General features: G+C 36.6%; 1 protein-coding gene across 1 annotated transcript in view; it reads right to left on the bottom strand.

The window, feature by feature from the left end:
* LOC120526161 (mucin-2-like) overlaps positions 1-20,602 on the bottom strand; it is a 120,002-nt gene that overhangs the window by 30,774 nt on the left and 68,626 nt on the right. Inside the window, exons 33-42 of the mRNA XM_039749211.1 lie at positions 20,205-20,274; positions 19,002-19,099; positions 17,847-17,878; positions 17,295-17,472; positions 16,605-16,709; positions 16,469-16,509; positions 14,593-14,715; positions 10,649-10,744; positions 8,245-8,373; positions 476-515 (exon numbers count right to left, since the gene is read on the bottom strand). Coding sequence (XP_039605145.1) covers positions 476-515; positions 8,245-8,373; positions 10,649-10,744; positions 14,593-14,715; positions 16,469-16,509; positions 16,605-16,709; positions 17,295-17,472; positions 17,847-17,878; positions 19,002-19,099; positions 20,205-20,274 — 912 coding nt within the window. The remainder of the gene's footprint in view (positions 1-475; positions 516-8,244; positions 8,374-10,648; positions 10,745-14,592; positions 14,716-16,468; positions 16,510-16,604; positions 16,710-17,294; positions 17,473-17,846; positions 17,879-19,001; positions 19,100-20,204; positions 20,275-20,602) is intronic.

Genomic DNA, 20,602 nt, shown 5'->3' with positions numbered 1-20,602 from the left:
CCAAAATGTCTACCTCTCAGTCTGTTCTAAGGTTCTGTCTCTGCCTTTTTCCAGCCAAGTCCATAATCATTATTTAATAAAAAAAGAAGTGCAGCTTGAAATTACGAGTAACGGAAAGAAGTTCCCTGCAAAGGAATGGTGACAAAATTGCCTTGTTATGTTGTACAAGTAGGCGAACTTCCATTTTTTTAAAAATGTGCTGCACCAATTAGATGAATTGTTTTAATAATCTGTTGACTAGCGGACAAAGAAATGAGGCAAAAGTACTGGCAAGCTTCTTACATATAATATATTAATAATAAATATAATACACATAAATTGTTACATTTTATTTTTTAACTTTTATATAAAGTATTTATGGAGTGGTGTTTAAGAAATTGAAATATTTAAATCATAAGGAAAAGTGTGTCATATATTCAGGTGATATTTCCACCTTGATATATGCTAAATATTTTTTCTTCTTGCAGATACTTACATGTTTTACAGCAGCCATCAGGAGCAGTCTGTATAGTTCCCTACAAAACAAGCATATAAAATTATTCAGATTGGATATTGCTTCTTTATAAAATACCATCCAAACATCACATATACAAAACAACTCCCCCATGTGTTACATCATTCATCCATCCATTTTCCAACCCACTGAATCCAAACACAGGGTCAAGGGGGTCCACTGGAGCCAATCCCAGCCACCAATCCACACACAAACACACCAAGCACCAATTTAGAATCACCAGTCCACCTAACCTATAGGTCTTTGGACTGTGGGAGGAAACCCATACAGTCACAGGGAGAACATGCAAACTTCACGCAGGGAGGACCCGGGAACTGAACCCGGGTCTCCTAACTGCGTGGCAGCAGCGCTACCACTGTGCCACTCTTACATCTTTCAGGTATTTTTTTAAATTGTTGATAAATGTTAAGTAATAGAAAAAAGGAAGTTTGAAACACATGATCCACAATTTTTGGAGGGTACCACCTTAAACAGTTATAATAATACCATTTGTAAGTTCAAGGGTCCTTTATGATTTGAACGAGATACAGAAAATGGACAGATGATCCACATAGCATCATGCTTACCATTTTTATGTGTACATCAATAACTGCACACATATATATGGAAATTAGGAATCATCTTCTGCTCTGTATAATACATGAGCATTTTTATGAAAAAATATTATGATAACTGTAAAAACAAAGTCATTCAAATTCCAAGCATCCATACTGTGTTCCTTGTTTTTGAGTTTGAGGTCTCCTAGCCACATTAGTTGCTACAGTTGTGCTTGAAAGTTTGTAATCCCTTTAGAATTTTCTATATTTCTGCATAAATATGACCTAAAACATCATCAGATTTTCACTCAAGCCCTAAAAGTAGATAAAGAGAAACCAGTTAAACAAATGAGACAAAAATATTATACTTGGTCATTTATTTATTAAGGAAAATGATCAAATATTACATATTTGTGAGTGGCAAAAGTATGTGAACCTCTAGGATTAGCAGTTAGTTTGAAGGTGAAATTAGAGTCAGGTGTTTTCAATTAATGGGATGACAATCAGGTGTGAGTGGGCACCCTGTGTTATTTAAAGAACAGGGATCTATCAAAGTCTGCTCTTCACAACATGTTTGTGGAAGTGTATCATGGCACGAACAAAGGAGATTTCTGAGGACCTCAGAAAAAGAGTTGTTGATGCTCATCAGGCTGGAAAAGGTTATAAAACCATCTCTAAAGAGTTTGGACTCCACCAATCCACAATCAGACAGATTGTGTACAAATTGAGGAAAATCAAGATCATTGTTACCCTCCCCAGGAGTGGTCGACCAACACTGATCACTCTAAGAGCAAAGCGTGTATTAGTCGGCGAGTTCACTAAGGACCCCAGTATAACTTCTAAGCAACTGAAGGCCTCTCTCACATTGGCTAATGTTCATGTTCATGAGTCCACCATCAGGAGAACACTGAACAACAATGGTGTGAATGGCAGGGTTGCAAGGAGAAAGCCACTGCTCTCCAAAAAAAACATTGCTGCTTGTCTGCAGTTTGCTAATGATCACGTGGACAAACCGGAAGGCTATTGGAAGAATGTTTTGTGGACGGATGAGACCAGTGTTCTCCCTAGCATCTTTCTAATTTAGTTGAGTGCCCGGCTGTCATCTCGCAAGGAACGAGCGGGCCGGTGGGCAAATATGTTAGAAGCAAGATCGCAAGTTGCGAAGGGAGAGGCGTGGGACGGGATGTTGACGATCATTTGGTGCTAAAGCTAATAGCAGGGACGAGGCTTAGCGGAGTTCACAAGCAAAGAGTATGGGAAGGTGGGCTTTCGAGAGGGGGGGTGTACATGGTAATAGTGGGGACAGAGCAGCTTAGTTACAGTAGCAAGGAGTATGGAGAGGTGGGCGGGCGAGAGGAGGTTGTAAATGCTAATAGCGGGAGCAGAGTGACACTTCACAAGCAAAGAGGATGTGGAGGTGGGCGGTCGAGAGGAGGACTAATAAAATAAAAAAAGTCTAGTGGAACCAGCCTATCAGATATCAGAAAAAGGGCTTCAGGAAGTGATGTCTCTGTTCTCAGTGTCGGTGCAGTCTGTGTAGTGCTGCTAAGCTTATGTCGAGAATAAAGTCGACATTTCCACTTTATTCTCGCCGTTTATCTCGAGATTAAATTGACATGTTGACTTTATTCTCGTAGTTTGTCATTAAAGTAGAACATCGTATACTAAACCTCATCTTAAAATGAATATTTAATTTACTAGATTTTCTCAAACCCCGTCATAAATTATGTAGCGCATGAAATGCTTTGTGTTATTGTGTGGTGATTGGTTATGTGGAGAAAGAAAAAGGAAGGATAAGAATTGGGGTTTTGGTACATCATATAGAGACAGCACGCATGCAATAAAGAAAGCCCGCTCATAAGAACTTCCATTGAATTCTGTGTTTGTGTCTCCGATCACAAGATCACAAACCCAACATTTACACAATATTTCAGTTAAACCTTTGCGATACCCATTCAAACATCTAGTTTTTTGGAGCCTTGTCACACCTGCCATAAAGTTCTCTACACTGAACGTACACCTGAGGACCCCTTACTGCGAGGGAGCAGCACTACCGCCACATTACTGTGCATGTTTAATACATGCTTTAATGCATTTCATCATGAAAATGATATCAAGTATTTATCTTAGCATTTGTAAAAGTTCAGAGAGCAGGAATATCATTAAGTGAATGCATTCTGTGTGGCGATACCTGCCGGTGCCTCCTCAGTGAAAGAGGAAGTCCGTTTAAGAAGCGCGTAGTGGTTAACAACTCGGTCAGGGAACACTTAACACAAAGCATTTAAAGTACTACATTACCTTATGACTAGTAAATTAAACATTGATTTTAGGGTAGAGATTAGTTTACGACATTCTACTTTAATGACAAAATAAACTATGAGAATAAAGTGGAAATGACTTTAATCTTGAAATAACCGCGAGAATAAAGTGGAAATGTTGAGGATAAAGTCAACACGTCGACTTTATTCTTGACATATAGTTTTTTTTTTCTTCACCGTGGCCCTAATACGCTTCCGTAGTTTTGTTAAAGTAATCCATCTGCCATCTTTTGTTCATATCTTGCCCTGCTGTAGTGCAAGTGTGAATTGAATATCCAAAAGGCTCTCACTTTCCCACTCAAAAGTCTTATTCATAGGTACTTTTAATTTTTTCCAAACGTTTTACAAACATGAGCAAAGTGTTCAGAAAACAACACTGCTCAGTTATTTCAGAAAAGAGATGCCACAAACTAATGAAGGTGCAGCACCAACTCCTCATGTGGCAATTTCAGACAAAGACATTGGAGAAGCTGGTCCATCAGGGGATATCTCTTCAGCACACACTCTGCCAATTGATAAATCAAAGCACCGCTTATCCGGCATAAAAACACAATGGTTTAAAGATTTGGATTGGCTAATGGTCAAAGAAAATGGTATGTGGTGCTCATTGTATATGAAATATTCAAACAAACAACCCCCAATGAGGGAGTTACCTTGGGTAAATGTGCCATGCACAAGAATTCGAAAAGATAGCTTGCTGGACCATGAAAAAGGTAAAACGCACATTGAGTCTTCTGCTGACCTTTTAGGAAAGCGTTGTACTAGAGCAAACTGGAATAAGTCAAATTGAAATATCTGTATCTGTGTTAAATAACTTAACTTAATAGAGAGTTACCTTTGTGGGATCTTTAAGATCCATGTATTGATTGGCAAAAAATGAGTTGCCACATACAACGTTGTTTGAAAAGCTGTTGGAACACTGTAAAGAAATAGGTTGTTCCTTTTTACAACATCTCAATGTTGGTAAAAATGCACATTACACCTCTGAAAGAATAATGCAAGAGCTGCTGGATGTCTTAGCATCAGAAATAAAATTTAACATACTGAAAAATATACACGCTGAAAATTTTTTCAGTATTCTGTGTGATGAAACCACAGACATCTCCTTTGTAAAAAAATAATTTTTTACATTAAATATGTTTGCCAGGTCACTAAAGAGGTCAGAATTAGTTTTGTATCAACCCGCAATATGATTGATGGCAAAGCAGAGACTATAACCAACACACTGAGTGAGACTATGGACACTCTAGGCTTGAAAACTGCTAATCTGGTTGGACTAGGGTCAGATGGAGTGGCTGTTATGATTGGGAAACAGAAAGGTGTGGCAAAACTGCTTAAAGATAAAACATCTTGACTCTTGGTCAACTGCCACTGTGTAAACCACCGATTGGCCCTTGCAAGTGTCCAAGCAGCAGCTGCAGTACCTTATTTAACAAAACTGAATGACATCTTAAGGCAGCTGTTCTATTTCTTCCAAAATTCTTCGGTTAGGATGACTGGTTTAAAGGAAATTCAAAATATTCTGAACATTCCCCAGATTAAGCTGAAAATGGCCAGTGACACTAGATGGCTGTCTCATGACTTAGCAGTACAGTCAATACGACAGTGTATGTTGAGTGTCATAGCTGCTCTGGAAAGAGAGGCCACTGAACGAAATGACATTACAGCTGATGGATTAAGCAGATGTATTAAAATGTACAATTTTGTTTCCTCTCTGATGATGCTTTCAGACGTATTACCTGTTGTCCAATTTATCTAAGGCAAGATGTTAATCCTACCGAAATTGAGCCAATTTTGCTCGCAACAAAATTGTCCATCATGGAGTTGAAAGATACTCCTGGGAGATATTTTCAAAGGCTTCATCATTGTCTGGCAGAACAATGGTCAGATCTCCGCATTGTTTATACACGGATTGATGTAATGTCATTCAAAACTGTAATATATGATAAATACCTAGAGATAGTTGTTAAGCACCTAGATGCAAGATTCCCTGACATGCCAATTATTTCCAGCTTTTCAAAAGTTTTCAATGCAGAAACTCATGATTCAAGTGAGTCTGCTGAAATTCTTTTTGATCATTACTCCAAAAATGGTAGCCCTCCAATTTTGAAACATGAAAGCAGCAGGCAAGAATGGACAGTTGTGTCAAAAATGATCAGAAGTCAATCATACAGAGACTTCAGTCCAAAACACATTTTACTTAAAATGACGACATCAGAGCTCAAACAGTCGTTTCCAAATTTAGCCAGACTAGCTCATATTGGGCTAGTGATCCCAGTGAGCACAGCTGAATGTGAAAGAGGGTTTTCCGCCCTTAAAAGGATCAAGACATGTTTAAGAAATCGCATGAATCAAAGCACGCTAAATAATCTCATGCTGATCTCCTTGGAGGGCCCAGATCCTGGGGAAGCTGCAGACAACTGGGCCTCTAGGAAGAAAAGAAGAATGAGTATTTAACTAAAGACACCTTCTGCATATGCAAGTTGGGTTTGAAGAATGTTTTAAAAATTTTCTTCATTAGGTTTCCCATACTTTTTTTTTATTGTTTTCACTTTTCTTCCCGACAGTGACAATACTTGTGCGTCTTGGTTTATGTCATAACAATTGTTATTTAAAATTTTTGTTGGGATGCAGGATCCTGAATTAGATACTTCTTAAATATAATAAAAATATTCTGGCATAAGTGTCAAACATTAAAAAAGGAAGTCATATTGAGCATTGGAAAATAATTAATAATAATTAACTAATTAAAATAGTGCACATTTAATTTTCCCCATCGCCAAATTTCCCCGTTTTTTAATGCCACCCGACTGGAAAAACCTTCTGGGGAGAACACTGGATGAGACCAAAATAGAACTTTTTGGTTTAAATGAAAAGCGTTATGTTTGGAAAACACTGCATTCTAGAAAACTTATCCCATCTGTGAAACATGGTGGTGGTAGTATCATGGTTTGGGCCTGTTTTGCTGCATCTGGGCCAGGACGGCTTGCATTTATTGATGGAACAATGAATTCTGAATTATATCAGAGAATTCTAAAAAAAAATGTTAGGACATCTGTCCATGAATTGAGTCTCCAGAGAAGGTGGGTCATGCAGCAAGACAACGACCCTAAGCACACAAGTCGTTCTACCAAAGAATGGTTAAAGAAGAATAAAATTGATGTTTTGGAATGGCCAAGTCAAAGTTCTGACCTTAATCCAATCGCAATTTTGTGGAAAGATCTGAAGCGAGCAGTTAATGTGAGGAAACCCACCAACATCCCAGAGCTGATGCTGTTCTGTACGGAGGAATGGGCTAAAATTCCTCCAAGCCGGTGTGCAGGAATGATCAAAAGTTACCAGAAACATTTTGTTGCAGTTATTGCTGCAAACGGGGGACACACCAGATACTGAAAGCAAAGGTTCACATACTTTTGCCACTCACAAATATGTAATATTCGATCATTTTCCTTAATAAATAAATGACTAAGTATAATATTTTTGTCTCATTTGTTTAACTGGTTTCTCTTTATCTACTTTTAGGACTTGAGTGAAAATCTGATGATGTTTTAGGTCATATTTATGCAGAAATATAGAAAATTCTAAAGGGTTCACAAACTTTCAAGCACAACTGTATGCACAAATCAACCCTCAACTGTATCACAATACAAACTCAATCACTATGGACAAACATAGACGCACCAATTAGCTTAGCACCAAATGTTTCAATTTTCAAGTTAAACTAAAACTCCATGACAGCTCAAGAACTGTTCAAAGTCATGGAGAAAATATAAGGACTCATTGAACAGTCTAGTTCAGGGGTGCCCAATGCGTCGATCGTAATCGACCAGTAGATCGCAAAGGTAGTGCAGGTAGATCGTGTTGCATTCAAAAAAAAATTTTTTTAAACGTTAGTCTATCATATATCCTCCCTATGGCATTTGCCACTTAATTGACATACAGGGCAGCCAGTCTGAGATCTCTTCTCTTTTAACACACTGGTCATCATGCACGATCAGATGCTCGAGCTACTGCAAAACTCCAGCTGTAATCTAGTTAGCCTTCCAATTTATATCGACTAAAGAAGGGATTTTAAAAAAATTGTTTGGGGAGGGTATGGGCTGGATGTGGAATTGGAAGAGGATTTTTTTCTAACAATGTCACAATCAATGTGCATTTGCCTGATCTGTCAATCTATCATTGCTATTCCAAAGAAGGAAAATGTGGAAAGGCATTTTCGAACTGTTCATACAAACTACGAAACTGACGTCCTTCCAAAAAGCGATCTGAGAAAGAGAAAGGAGAGGGAACTAAAATCACAGTTAATCGGACAGCCATGATTTTTCACTCGGCTGAATTTAAAAGCTCCTTAACTGCATTATTCGGCTCTACTTATTTATGCGAGTCAGCCTTTTTCCAAAGGACGATTATTAAATCCAAATACTGTAGTGACCATAAATGTATTGAATTGTTATTGTGCCATAACAGTTATGTAAGGTACGATAACATACATTTTATGTATAAAGTATACTCAGTATATATATATATAAAACGCATTTTTAACGTAGGTAGATCATTACGACCTGGTCATTTTAAAAGTAGCTCGCAAGCCGAAAAAGTGTGGGCACCCCTGATCTAGTTGTTCACATTAATATTGTTGGGCATAGGTGCTTTCTATTATCCTCTTTTGATTATAAAAATGTTTTACATTATTTGAATCAGCAGATTACTTCTCTTGATAGATTAACACCCCAATACCTTACTTCTGATGTCAAAGTATTCTGTCTATCTCAGTGTGATTGCAAATAGCTCATTCCTTTTAGGAAACATATTAGTCAATGTGAGGGACCAGAATTTTATAATTCACGTTTAACCCGACACATTTGGACACACTTACTGGTTGGCAGTTTTTAGGATGGAATGCAGGACACACAATTTTTGCTACAGTTGATATGACGGTATCTTTGATGTGGATGCAACTGTGTACAGAGCATTTATCGTGTTCAGGAGACCATTTTTCACCAGGCTAAAGAAAAAAAGAGAGAAGAAAAAGTAAAAATTACAATTTATAAAAGCAAAAATAAAATGCAGGTTCATGAAAGAAACTCATTGGCACAGTCCTTTTGAACTTTCGCTTAACTACATTTCTTAGTTGTATTTTCAATTAGAGGCTAGTGTAATCTTTTAGTTGGAATACAATTTTAATAAGAAAAATCACTCTGTGTTTTCTCCCACAGTCAAAAGACATGCAAGTTAGGTGCATTGGCGGTCCTAAATTGTCCCTAGTGTGTGCTTGGTGTGTGTGTGTGTATGTGTATGAGTGCTCTGTGGTGGGCGGCACCCTGCCCGGGATTTCTTCCTGCCTTGTACCCTGTGTTGGCTGGGATTGGCTTCAACAGACCCCCATGACCCTGTAGTTAGGATATAGTGATATGGTGATATTTCTTATTTTTAAAGGTCTTTAACAGATCACCATCAAAAACCATTTTCAAATTAAAAGAGTTAATATCTTGTCTCATTCTCAAATCTGCTGAACCCAGTTGGAGCCTAACCCAGGAGTAATGGAAGCAAAGCAGCAAACAGACTTTGTACCATCATACCACCCTTGGTTTAATAGCATATACCCAACTACTTTTAGCAGTAGACATCATCATGAAAAGCTTTACTTTCTGTGTACTGTAAACATCATAGTTATCTTTAACACTAGACCATAAACAAACTCTGGAATACCTTTCAGGTCTTTAAAGATTTTCATTATTAACATTATCATTAGTGCACAATTCCAACTTTTATGGGGTTACTACCTGTCTAAGCCCGGTTGAAATCTAATTAATCTACGTAAACCTCAGTGTTAACATTTGCAATGTACTATACAATGTTTATTTTTCTGTTATATGCCATTCGGTTTGGGATTCATCAATTCAGTGTTAGTGTTTGTGATGTGCCATCTATTAGAATGACAACTGCAATGCATTTTATTACTAAAAATGTTTGTGATGTGCCACCTGTTGAAATGAAAGAGACATAACAACCAGACACTTATCCTTTAATTAAGGTTGGTTTCTGTCACATGTACAGAGTACAGGGCAGTTCTTACTTGTACGTGCTAATCAACATAATTCATCACTTCATTTTACAAGTAGTAAGTTAGTTTGAATATTTTTTTTTACAGATGCAAAGTTAAATGCAGCTTTATTTTCAGCATGTTCTGTTTAATAATAAGAAATGTCAGTCTTGCCCTTCTAATTTGTTCAATATGCCATTGTGATTGTTGTTGTGTCCCAATTAAGCCTGACAGAGACAGTTAAAAAAGAAAGTGAATGAGAAATCCTCCTTGGCTTTAATGGCATTTTGTTTATCCAATTAAAAATTCAGTCCCGTGCAAGTCCTCAAACTGCAGTAACACACAACAATTGAAATTGTGATTTTGGATTTTCAAGGTCTGATCTTCATTTTCATTATACTAGAAATTATTTTGGTCAATGGTAGGTAACAGGCAGCAGGTAAAACAAAATTAAAATATAACTTCCTTAGGCTAAATTCCTTAGGAACCCTTATTCTTCTAATGAATTTCATCAATATTTGCTATTTTTCGGATGCTTAACAATTCACTTTCTGTTTATCTGTGACTATAAAATGTTTAACATTATCTTTAAAAAGAGTTGCATAAAACAAAACATGACTTATTGAGTACACTGGGAATATTTACCTGCTTAAATAAGCAGATCTGCTGTGGTTAAAATGAAGAGAACCACCCCAATGGAACTGAATGTTTGAAAACTGTGGAAGACGAATGCTCTCTTCGTTCCATTGTACTAATTCATGTCTGAGAAGTAAGCTTTACGAAACCAAGTAACAGCATGCTTTGTTTTAGCAAACAGAAAAAAGTTTGTGCAAAGGACTCAAGGTCTGAACATTCCACACATGAGTCTGCCTTATCACGTTTCCCTTAGCTTACATCTGAACGCCATAACAAAAGGAGCCAAGAAATCAAGTTTTACAAGGGACATTAAAGGGGCTCAAGGTTTGTGTATAATAAATGTGTTGACTGTTGCATTTTATAATGATATTAAATCACGCATTCTAGGGGTATAAAACTGGACCCCACCCAACAGACAGGGTTCAGAAGAGCCCTGACGCTGTCATATATATTTGATTGTCTGCATTTCTGAAACTCTTCTCACCGTTACTCTGAAAATAAAGCTGCTTTATAACCGCACCTGCTGTCTGGTCTGAGTTTTCTTCCACAAAACCCATGTGAAATACAACTGTGAAAGAAAAGGTAACCAGCAGACACATACCTTGATCAGCTGATTGGTTCCCTTGTATTGTATATAACATTGCTCCTGGATACACTTGCCACAGCACTCCTCCTTTGATGGGTGATATCTGAATCCCTGAAAGGTGGAGAAACAAAAATATGTCAGTTTGCTGTGTGGATTGTGACATGCGCATGGTAAGCATGACTTGCTTTGCCTGCTCTGTGGCACTTTACAATAAAGCCTTGCATTATGTGACATTAAAATATAATGAAGTGTTTATACACTGGTTGAACTTATAAATAGCCCATCTGATTCCCTCAATGCTGCATGAATCGGGCTCGTGTGCCACAGACATGCAAAACGAGAGTCACCGTGAAGCCAAATCTCCTCCAGGGATTCGACACACCTTCTCCTCCCTCAAGGAAAGTGTGCCCATTCTCTAAATAGCCATTTAAAAAAAAAAAAAAGGGTAAGACTATAAATAACTATAAAGTGAGACGTGAGTATAAACCACATGAAAATTAGAAATAAACCTGTATTTTAATATTTCATTTATTTGACTCTGTATAAATTTCACTAATTCAAAAACAATATTGTGAAGTATGTAGTTCTATGGCAGTGCAGTAATTTCCTACCCAAAAAGTCTTAGCCTTAGTTAAAATTGCAAACACAAAGTGACAGGAAACATTTAAATATTTACGTGGCCCTGCATCAAAGGCAGCCAGTTATGAGAGGAAGAGTGTTAACCTTCTAGCTTTAAACTTGTTTAATCCAATTTAAAATCATTGGATTTCAGGGCACCACTGGATATGTTAATTTATAGTCACTGATCAAGCTAACAGGCACATCCTCCAAATGTGGGAGAAATAAAAATTGTTTCAGAGCGCAACGGGTGGGATTCAGAATCTGGACTCACAAACTAATGTGCCACCCTTATATTATCAAAGTATATACAGAATAGTTTCAGTAAACATTCTATAACAGGATTCCAAGTTTTATGTAAGTTATCACATTATAGGTATTTTATAGAAGGAGGTATTGGTGTGGAGAAGTTGTCAGACTGTAACCCCTTGTTTGGATTTCTTAGAATTTCCTCATCTTGCGTTTTACAGTACATATCATCATTAATGTAATGGGAAAAACAAATCCTTTGGTATTTAGAAGGTGTTGATTCAGAGGTTTTTAGTGCCCCTGAGTAGCAGTAAGCAACAGCAAAAGAGGCTGCTTCTAAGTGTCCTACGATTGGGCAAATGCTAGGTTAAATTGCTAGATTTTTCGGTTTGATTTTTCCAAAACTATTTGGATGGAGGCGTCACCCTTATATTTTAATGCTATGTCCTTCACAACTATTGTTTTGCTGTTGTTTATATTTAATTTGTAAATTCCTATATGATTCATACTCTACCATGGTTATTGGGTTTCAATTTATATTGCAATGTGCTTTGTAAATAGTGAACTTTGCACAAAATACTCAGAGACTGATCACTTTGCATGCTCTAAATGCAAAAGAACACAAAGTACTGGTAATAAGCAGAAAGCTTTACACTCAGTTGTAACCCATTGATGTGAATAAGGCCTTATCTATATTAATGAAAGGCAAAGCCCTCACTGACTCACTCACTCACTGACAGACTCACTCATCACTAATTCTCCAACTTCCCGTGTAGGTAGAAGGCTGAAATTTAGCAGGCTCATTCCTTACAGCTTACTTACAAAAGTTGGACAGGTTTCATTTTGAAATTCAATGCGTAATCGTCATAACTGGAACCTGTTTTTCTCCATATACTGTAATGGACTTCAGCTCGATGGCTGTGGGGGGCGGAGTTGCGTGTCATATCATCACGCCTCCCACGTAATCACATGAACTGACTGTGAACGCAGTACGTAGAAAACAAGGAAGAAAAACGCATACAAGCATATTCATAAGTGCAGCTACTGCGGAAACAAAGCACGGTGTAAACCGTAAGTTTAAATTAAGTTTATAGACACGCTCACGCTGCTGTTTGTCATGCCTTCGACGAATACTTTATTCGCGAGATACAAGTTTAATGAGAAGACACAAGGTATAAACAAGACTTTGGATCACTTTGTAACGGAGTTAAAATTGCTGTAGCGAGAAACTTTTAAGTGCTGGGTCTTAGCTAACATTAAATAAAGCCGCGGACATTGCAACATCACACAAGAGAGCAGCTCATGTGAACTGACTGAACGCAGTACGAGTGATCACTTACATGCATCAAACCTGTTCAAAAAACGCATTACACAATTCACAAGGTAGGAAAAGAATATGCTCCGAGCTGAGCTACACAGCTAACGCGGTCTTGCAGAAGAAACTTCGTCATGCTGCCACCAAATACTCACAGAAAAATCCACAAGTTAATACACACGCTGTCTCTAGAGTTTCTCCACACTCAATGTATTCCTCGCATCCCCGTTATACCCTCTGATCTCCCATTTCAATTCAAATGCCTCCAATTTCCAGTAAGGCTCTGCTTTGCGATGGCAAGTAATAAGTCTCAGGAACAGACCCTACAAAAGGTTGCCATTGATTAGAGGCAAGATTGCTTTTCTCCTGGACAACTATACGTTGCATTCTCAAGAGTGAACTCGCACAGCTTCGTCATATTACAACCGGAGTGCTGAACTAACAACGTGCTATATAAAGAGAACTATAACAATCGTAATAAACGAACAATAAAACATCGGAGAACCTGTGGATTAAATAAAAAGGCAGCTTCCTTGGCGAAGCAAGGAAAAAGGATGGCCTTATATGTTGTTCGTTTATAAAACAGCGGAGAAACTGTGTAAAGGCTGCTTCACAAAAAAACAGCGGAGCGCCTTATATGAGCAGGCAGTCAGCTAAAAAAGGGAATCAATAAATATCTATAATCGTAACAAACGAACAAAAAATAGCGTACAAGCCGCAGATTAAATAAAGGAAATGGGTACCTGAACAGTAAAGTAAGCCTCAAATAGCTACACAATAACTACAGCAATCGTAATAAACGAACAATAAAACAGTACAGAACCACGAAACAAGGAGAAGGGACGGCCTTATATGGCGTTCGTTTATAAAGCAGCGGAGAAGCAGTGTGAAGGCAGCTACACAAAAAAACAGCAGAGCGCCACACTCTGAATGTATTTCTCGCATCATTGTTATACCCTCTGATCTCCCATTTCAATTCAAATGCCTCAAATTTCCAGTAAGGCTCTGCTTCGCGATGACAATTAATAAGTCTCAAGGACTACAAAAGGTTGCCATTGATTTCAGGCAACATTGCTTTTCTCCTGGACAACTATACATTGCATTCTCAAGAGTAAGCTCAGTGCGCAGCTTGGTCATATTACAACCAGAGCTCTGAACTGACAACGTGGTATAAAAATATAAAAAATATATAAAAATATAAAAATATATCCTTAACAGATAGTTATTGGTATATTTCACCTCAGTTTAAAAAGGTTTTCTTTTCTTCTTAATAAAAATTTAAAAGCGGTACTTCGCTTGCTAAGCGCGTGGATTTTGCTATATACAGTATATATATATGTAGATATGTATATATATATATATATATATGTGTATGTATGTATGTATGTGTGTATATATATATGTAGATCTGTATATATATATGTGTATATATGTGTCTGTGTGTGTATATATATATATATATGTATGTGCATGTGTGTATACTGTATATGTGTATATTTATGTGTATGTATGTATGTGTATATGTATATATGTAGATATGTGTATATGCAGATATGTATATATGTTTATATGTGTGTGTCTGTGTGTGTGTGTGTGTATATATATATATATGACAGCAACACTCAAAACAGTGACAAAACAATTGCATTGACAATCATGTTACGTTATTGTTAAAATGTTTCCTTTTCTTTTTCATAACTTCTTTAACACACTACTTCTCCGCTGCGAAGCGCAGGTATTTTGCTAGTCATTAATAAAGTAGAGGAGGAGGACTCACCGGCTCACAAGTTTCATCACATTTCACAGGCACACAGTTAATGATGTGTAGTTTTTCTTTAGGATCGATTTCTTGGCTGCAGACACATGTCTGGCATTTATCTAGCGGAACTGGAACTCCAACCTAGGGACAAAAGAAGCAGGATAGCAATCAGTGTTAGAGGAAATATGACATTTCATGTCAGCTTCCCCTTAAGTATTGATGAATTGAACAAGTTAGCGAGTTAGGACACCTTTCCACAATATCTCTGAAAAGGATGTTTAATGATTACATCCATCAGTTCGGGGATGCGCCCATTCCAACAGCATCGGAGCCAGACAGAAACAAAATCCCTGGAAGGAGCATCAACTCATCGCAAGGTGAACACAAGCACACACATACACTGGTGTCATTGAAGGTTCATCCAATAGCCAACTTTCATGTTTTTGGATGGAAAACTGAGCACACTGTGGAAACCCACCAGGAAAACATGCAAACTCCAGGCAGAGATCACAAGGGACATGGCTCCCTGCGAGACAGCAGCACTACCGATCTGCCACCGTACCACTCCATATGTGTAACTATTAGCAGTATTTATTATTTAAACAAAGTTAACAATTTATCTGTAAAAGGTAACATACATATTAATATAAATCTAAGAATTCTAAATGTGCAGAGGCCTGGAATATTATATATTTAATATGTTCTGTGTGGCAATGCTGCTGTCAGGTCAGAACCGCGTAGCGATTTAACAACTAGGTCGGTTTTCAGATTACGTTTACGACGGTCTGTTTTAATGATAAAGTAAACTACAAAGTTAAAGCCGAAATTTCCACTTTAATCACAAAATAGACATTTTTATGTCCTTATTGTTTTTCTCTATGGCTCAAATACGCCACCGTACATTCTGATGGTATTGTAAAGGTGCAAAACAAAAAAAAGACAGTACAGAAGATGGTATGTGAGACTTTTAAAATGTATCGTGTCATTATTTTGAAGAATATGCGACACCTGAATATAAAAGCACCACAAATGCATTTGTATGTTGGCATTTTGCTTCACCACATCGAACCATTCATCAAAAATCAAGCATCCTAAAAGCGGCTGGAGTAGGAAGAAATTCAGGCTGAAATTCAGAGTTTGAATGTGGAGAGTTATGACGATATTCCAGAAGAAGATGACATGACTGTATTTGGATAAATGCATATTGTTGTACATGAATAAATATAAGATATCCCCCGAAAATAAGCCCTAGTGCATCTTTTGGAGCAAAAATTAATATAAGACCCTGTCTTATTTTTGGTGAAATACGGTATAATGTTACAGATTATTCACTGTGGACAGGGACCTCATGTTTTCCATTTAATGAAGAGGGATCCAGTGAGTCATTATTTTCATTTCCATTGCTTGGTTTAGTGGAATGAAAAAATTAAAATGCAAGCAAAATTCAACAGCTTACCAAACAGGCAGACAGAATTATTGGTGCTGATGTAGATGACACCATAAAGGTCCAATTGAGGGTAATACTGAAGAAATTAGGAATTATCTCAGTTAATGAAAGACACCCATTATATGAACTTATAACACTTTTAAACAAAAATTATCACTAATAGAAAACTAGAGTACAGAGTGTTTCTACATAAACACTAAGTTTGTAATATTAGAAGTAATCGTCCAATAACTGTGCTTTAAAATGATTTTTGAAAACTGATCTTAGAGTTGTTTTCAATTGTGTACATATTACCTTTATGTGTTTTGTTTCCTTTCTCAGTGAATTCACCTGACTAGACAAATTCTATGTTTTTTTTTTGTATTATTATGAGTGAATAAAACCTTAAACCTGCAACTTACTGCTCTAGAATTGAAACACTACATGGAACAGTTCCATAAGTTTTACCTGGTATTCCACAGAATTGAAGACACAAACATCCATTGGCTCTGCAAAAGGAAGAAGCACAAACATTAGTACTGAGAGTCTGTCTGTGGGCTCCTCCAAAGAAATTGATAGTTGCCTTCTCCTTTCACTGACTTACCACAGGTGTAGACAGGGCAGCATTTGCCTTCTTCTATTTTTGTAACTGATTGGAATCCAGGGCTGCATTTTAGGTGATTTGGATAGCACAAAGAAATGTTGCATCCTGGTAAATCAAATCAAAATATAAAGTTAACAAATCGGCTTGCAGGAGTGGTATTTCCAGATAGAAAAGGAAAGAATTAAAAAGGGTACTAACTGCATTCTAATTTGGCTAGCAGAGGCCTTTCAAAAGGCAAAATCATCAACATGAATGGAAGTGATACAGATCTGTGATAAATTGAGAACAATCTTCTAATTTAAAAAAATATATTAGATTTAGTTAAGAATTGCATTGATACTAACATAATTCTAATATGTCAGGATGAAGTATTGTGTGTTTACTGACAAATTATGTGACACTGTGATTTAATGTACAACATTTAGTGTCATCATTAGCTTAGGTACAGCAAATTATATTGATTGTCACCCATACGATAACATTTTCACTAAATAATTATTTTTTTAGACTGAAAATAATAATGACAGGCTTGAACATACTGCAACTGTGGGCAAAGAATATCTTATACAGCTATTTGTTTAATATATTATTTTATAAAACCTTCAACCTTCATGCCAATTTAACTACTGTATAGCCTAAGGTATATTCACATGAGTAAATTATTGCAAGTTGATCCTTGGCATGACTTACTGCAGATCAGTTCTGTGCAGCAAGGATCATCCACACTTGTCTCGTTGGAAAGCACAAAGCCTGGGTCATTGCAGTTGGGTTCTGGGATGACGGGGCATGAATGATCTACACACTTGACGGTCTTTGTGTCCTCATCACAAATACAGTCCTGGCAGTTGTATTCAAATTTCTCTCCAAACTTGTGGAAACAAATGACAAATATTGATTTTAGTGTGACAGAAATTATTTTGTATGCATTTCTTATGTATAAATATTATTTGTGAAATTTTCCACTTGGTAGCTAGCACTGGATATCAAAACATAAGATCATAATTGTCTTTCAGAAAAGAGTATCTTGTTCTTTTCAGGCAGAAACTATCCTTATTGGATATAGCATGTTACGAACTTGTTTAGGAATAATAGGAGAGGACTTTGTGAGATTGATCTGTGAATTGCTGTCTGGAAAAGAGAAATCTTTTCTGAAAATGTTTTACCACCCTGCCTTATACTAATTTCTATCGATGTATAGGTACAATTTAGAGACATGAAATGAAATAATTGATTCATTCTTACCTTCCTAGGTATGTCATTGGGATCAAGGCATCCTATGAGAAGAAGAAGAATGACACATTATTTTTAATAATATTTTAGAATCTTTCCATTTTTTGGTTGTACTATCATGTAATAATTATAGTTAGGCAACTAATCTGAAATATTATAAAAGCGAAACTATAGCATGGTGCACTGCTACAAGTCACCTGTAGCTCTTTTCTTTCAACTCATAATAAGCTGACAATGTCCAAGCATCTGCTTTCTGTTCAGTAATTTACTGTACTGATTTTTATTCTGCCTAGGTGGTTTCTTCATCATTCCTGTTTAAATGGTGTGTTTCTGCACCAAGTCATGAAATTTTAATATTCAGATGTACAGAGCACATTAGTAACATATTTCTGCATTAGTGGGTGTTAGGAATTCATTAAGATCATTTGACTGATTTAATACCCATAATTAATGGTTATTTTTTGAAATATTTTATATTGCCATTTTATTTTGTTTTTTCTATTAGCTCTGCCATTTTGCAGGTTTTTTTAGGTTTTTCCTACATTATTGTTTATTATAATAACCTCCATTGCCAGTTAAGTTATCCTGATAGGTTGTAAAAGCTGGTGACACACATCAGGTAGTCTTCAAAGGAAGACATTGAAATAAATAAGTAAGTGTTTGGAAAAGGCATATTGGGGCTTGGAAGCTCATTCACATACGGTTTGACTTTGTCGTCTGCATTTTGGTTTTGTGATTTGGCTTAATAATTCTCTATGTACCATCCTTACTTAAGTCTGACTTTCCTCTTTCTAAACCCTTTAGGACTAGGTAGCACTTCTACAGCTCAAAATAAAATAATTAACAGTTGAACACAGTTTTATGAAAAAAAATAATACTGTAAAAGGCTGATATGTAGTTTTGCCTGATTCTTTGATAGACCTAATTAAACCAGACACGAGTGAGCCCTTCAATAAAAAGATGCTTAGAAATAAAACCCTACAGATACAGTAGCTTGGAGAAAACTGGGCTTGACTGTTTTACTGTACGTGATTTGAAAATATTTATTGAGCAATGACAGATAAACAAGAAATGTATTATGTGCCAAATTAGTACCACCTTTTAAATAACTCTAAAGTAGTACATTTTGGCATAATCTGAAACTCAAATGAACCTATGTGTACATACCACATTTCTTCACGCAGATGTCAGAATTTGGACTGAACAAAGTGGTTCCATCTGGGCAGAAACATCCTTCTGTTGTCATGTTGCTAACATCCGTTGACCTGTAGACAAATTAAACTACTTAAAAGTTGTTTTTATTTTATTTTATTTTTCAATGTCCCTCAAGAAAAGACTTTCAGATCTCACCAGCAATGCCCTATGTGATAGTTAAAAATGAATGTGGCTTGTATTTGCAGTGAATAACTGAGTTTTTGGTATTTTGAGACATTTGACAAATTGCTTGTGATTTTGTCTTTTCTCTTCCTATATATTAAGACATGTTAGTAAGTAAAATCACACTTATTAGATTCACTCATTGATTTATCCTCTTAGTAACAAATATGAGATTGCATGGGAGACCACACTTATAATGGTAGAATTTTATTGTTGTACTATTATAGAACCTACTAACTAGACTAAATATTAAATATAATTGCAATTACACCATTACTGTTATTCAAGTGAGAGGAAAAAGATGTGCTATGCTGAGTTAGTAGCTGAGATAGAACAGCAAGCTTGGAGAGCAATGGTCTACCCAGTGGAGGTTGGTTGTTGGGGTTTAATAGCAACATCCACTACTAGGCTTCCAAGGGATCTGGTAATCCACGGCCAAGCACTACGCCGGACTATTAACAGGCAGCAGATGGAACTAGATGACTTGGACAATGGCACCTACACTGTGAAAGCCACTGTTCTGCTAGTGTGCCATTCAAGACTAGTCTTATCTCTGTAGATATGCTGGTCATCTGATCCAAGAGAAAAGCAGAACTGAGTGCAAAAAATGACACAATTCCATTCTGTAGCAGTCTGGGCTGCTTGAGCTCAACAACAATCTCGAGGTAATACAGTAGCTACCTCTCAAGGGATGATATTGTAACAGATGCTTTGAATGGAGCCACACCAATGCTAAATAGGGTACCATGTAGGAAAGTGCTGATATCTACTCACTAGTGGTATGTTGCCTCCAGAGGTTTTATTTCCCTGAATTTAACAGATCCTATGTGCTTTTTTTTTTGTTTGCTATTCCGACATTACTTGGTAGGCGTTACTGCAAAAATGTAAAACATTTAAAAAGGCAAAATTCTATTGACAAAGTAAACTTGCTTTTTCTTAAATGTGGCGAAAAATCATTCTTGAGACAACACTGTTCAAAAGAACAACACTAACCGTTGTGTACAAGTGTCTTGTTCCAGTGGTCCACAGGGCTTATATATTTTCGTTGTAGGACAGGTGGATGCTGAAAAGGAAAAAGAAATTATATAAGAAATAGCAAAAGTTCACAGGATTATACTGCTGTTGTACCCTGTCTCATCTTATTTTTTTAAAAAAAGCTTCATGTTTGTTGAATTTAAAAGCTGTTGACAGTATAAAGGTTATATTCTTTAGTAACAAAAGTAGATTTTATTGTTAAAAACTATAAATGAAATATCATTTACTTTAAAGAATTTATTATATTCTTACATCTCCAAATATCTTTCCTTTAGATGCTGCGGGTTAAATCAACTTATGACACAAAACACACCACTGGGCATTTAATAGATGTCCTTGATTTAAATAATTTAACA

Source organism: Polypterus senegalus, chromosome 1 (assembly GCF_016835505.1).
Source record: "Polypterus senegalus isolate Bchr_013 chromosome 1, ASM1683550v1, whole genome shotgun sequence".
Classification (NCBI taxonomy): domain Eukaryota; kingdom Metazoa; phylum Chordata; class Cladistia; order Polypteriformes; family Polypteridae; genus Polypterus; species Polypterus senegalus.
This window is presented reverse-complemented; position numbering and strand designations above follow the sequence as displayed.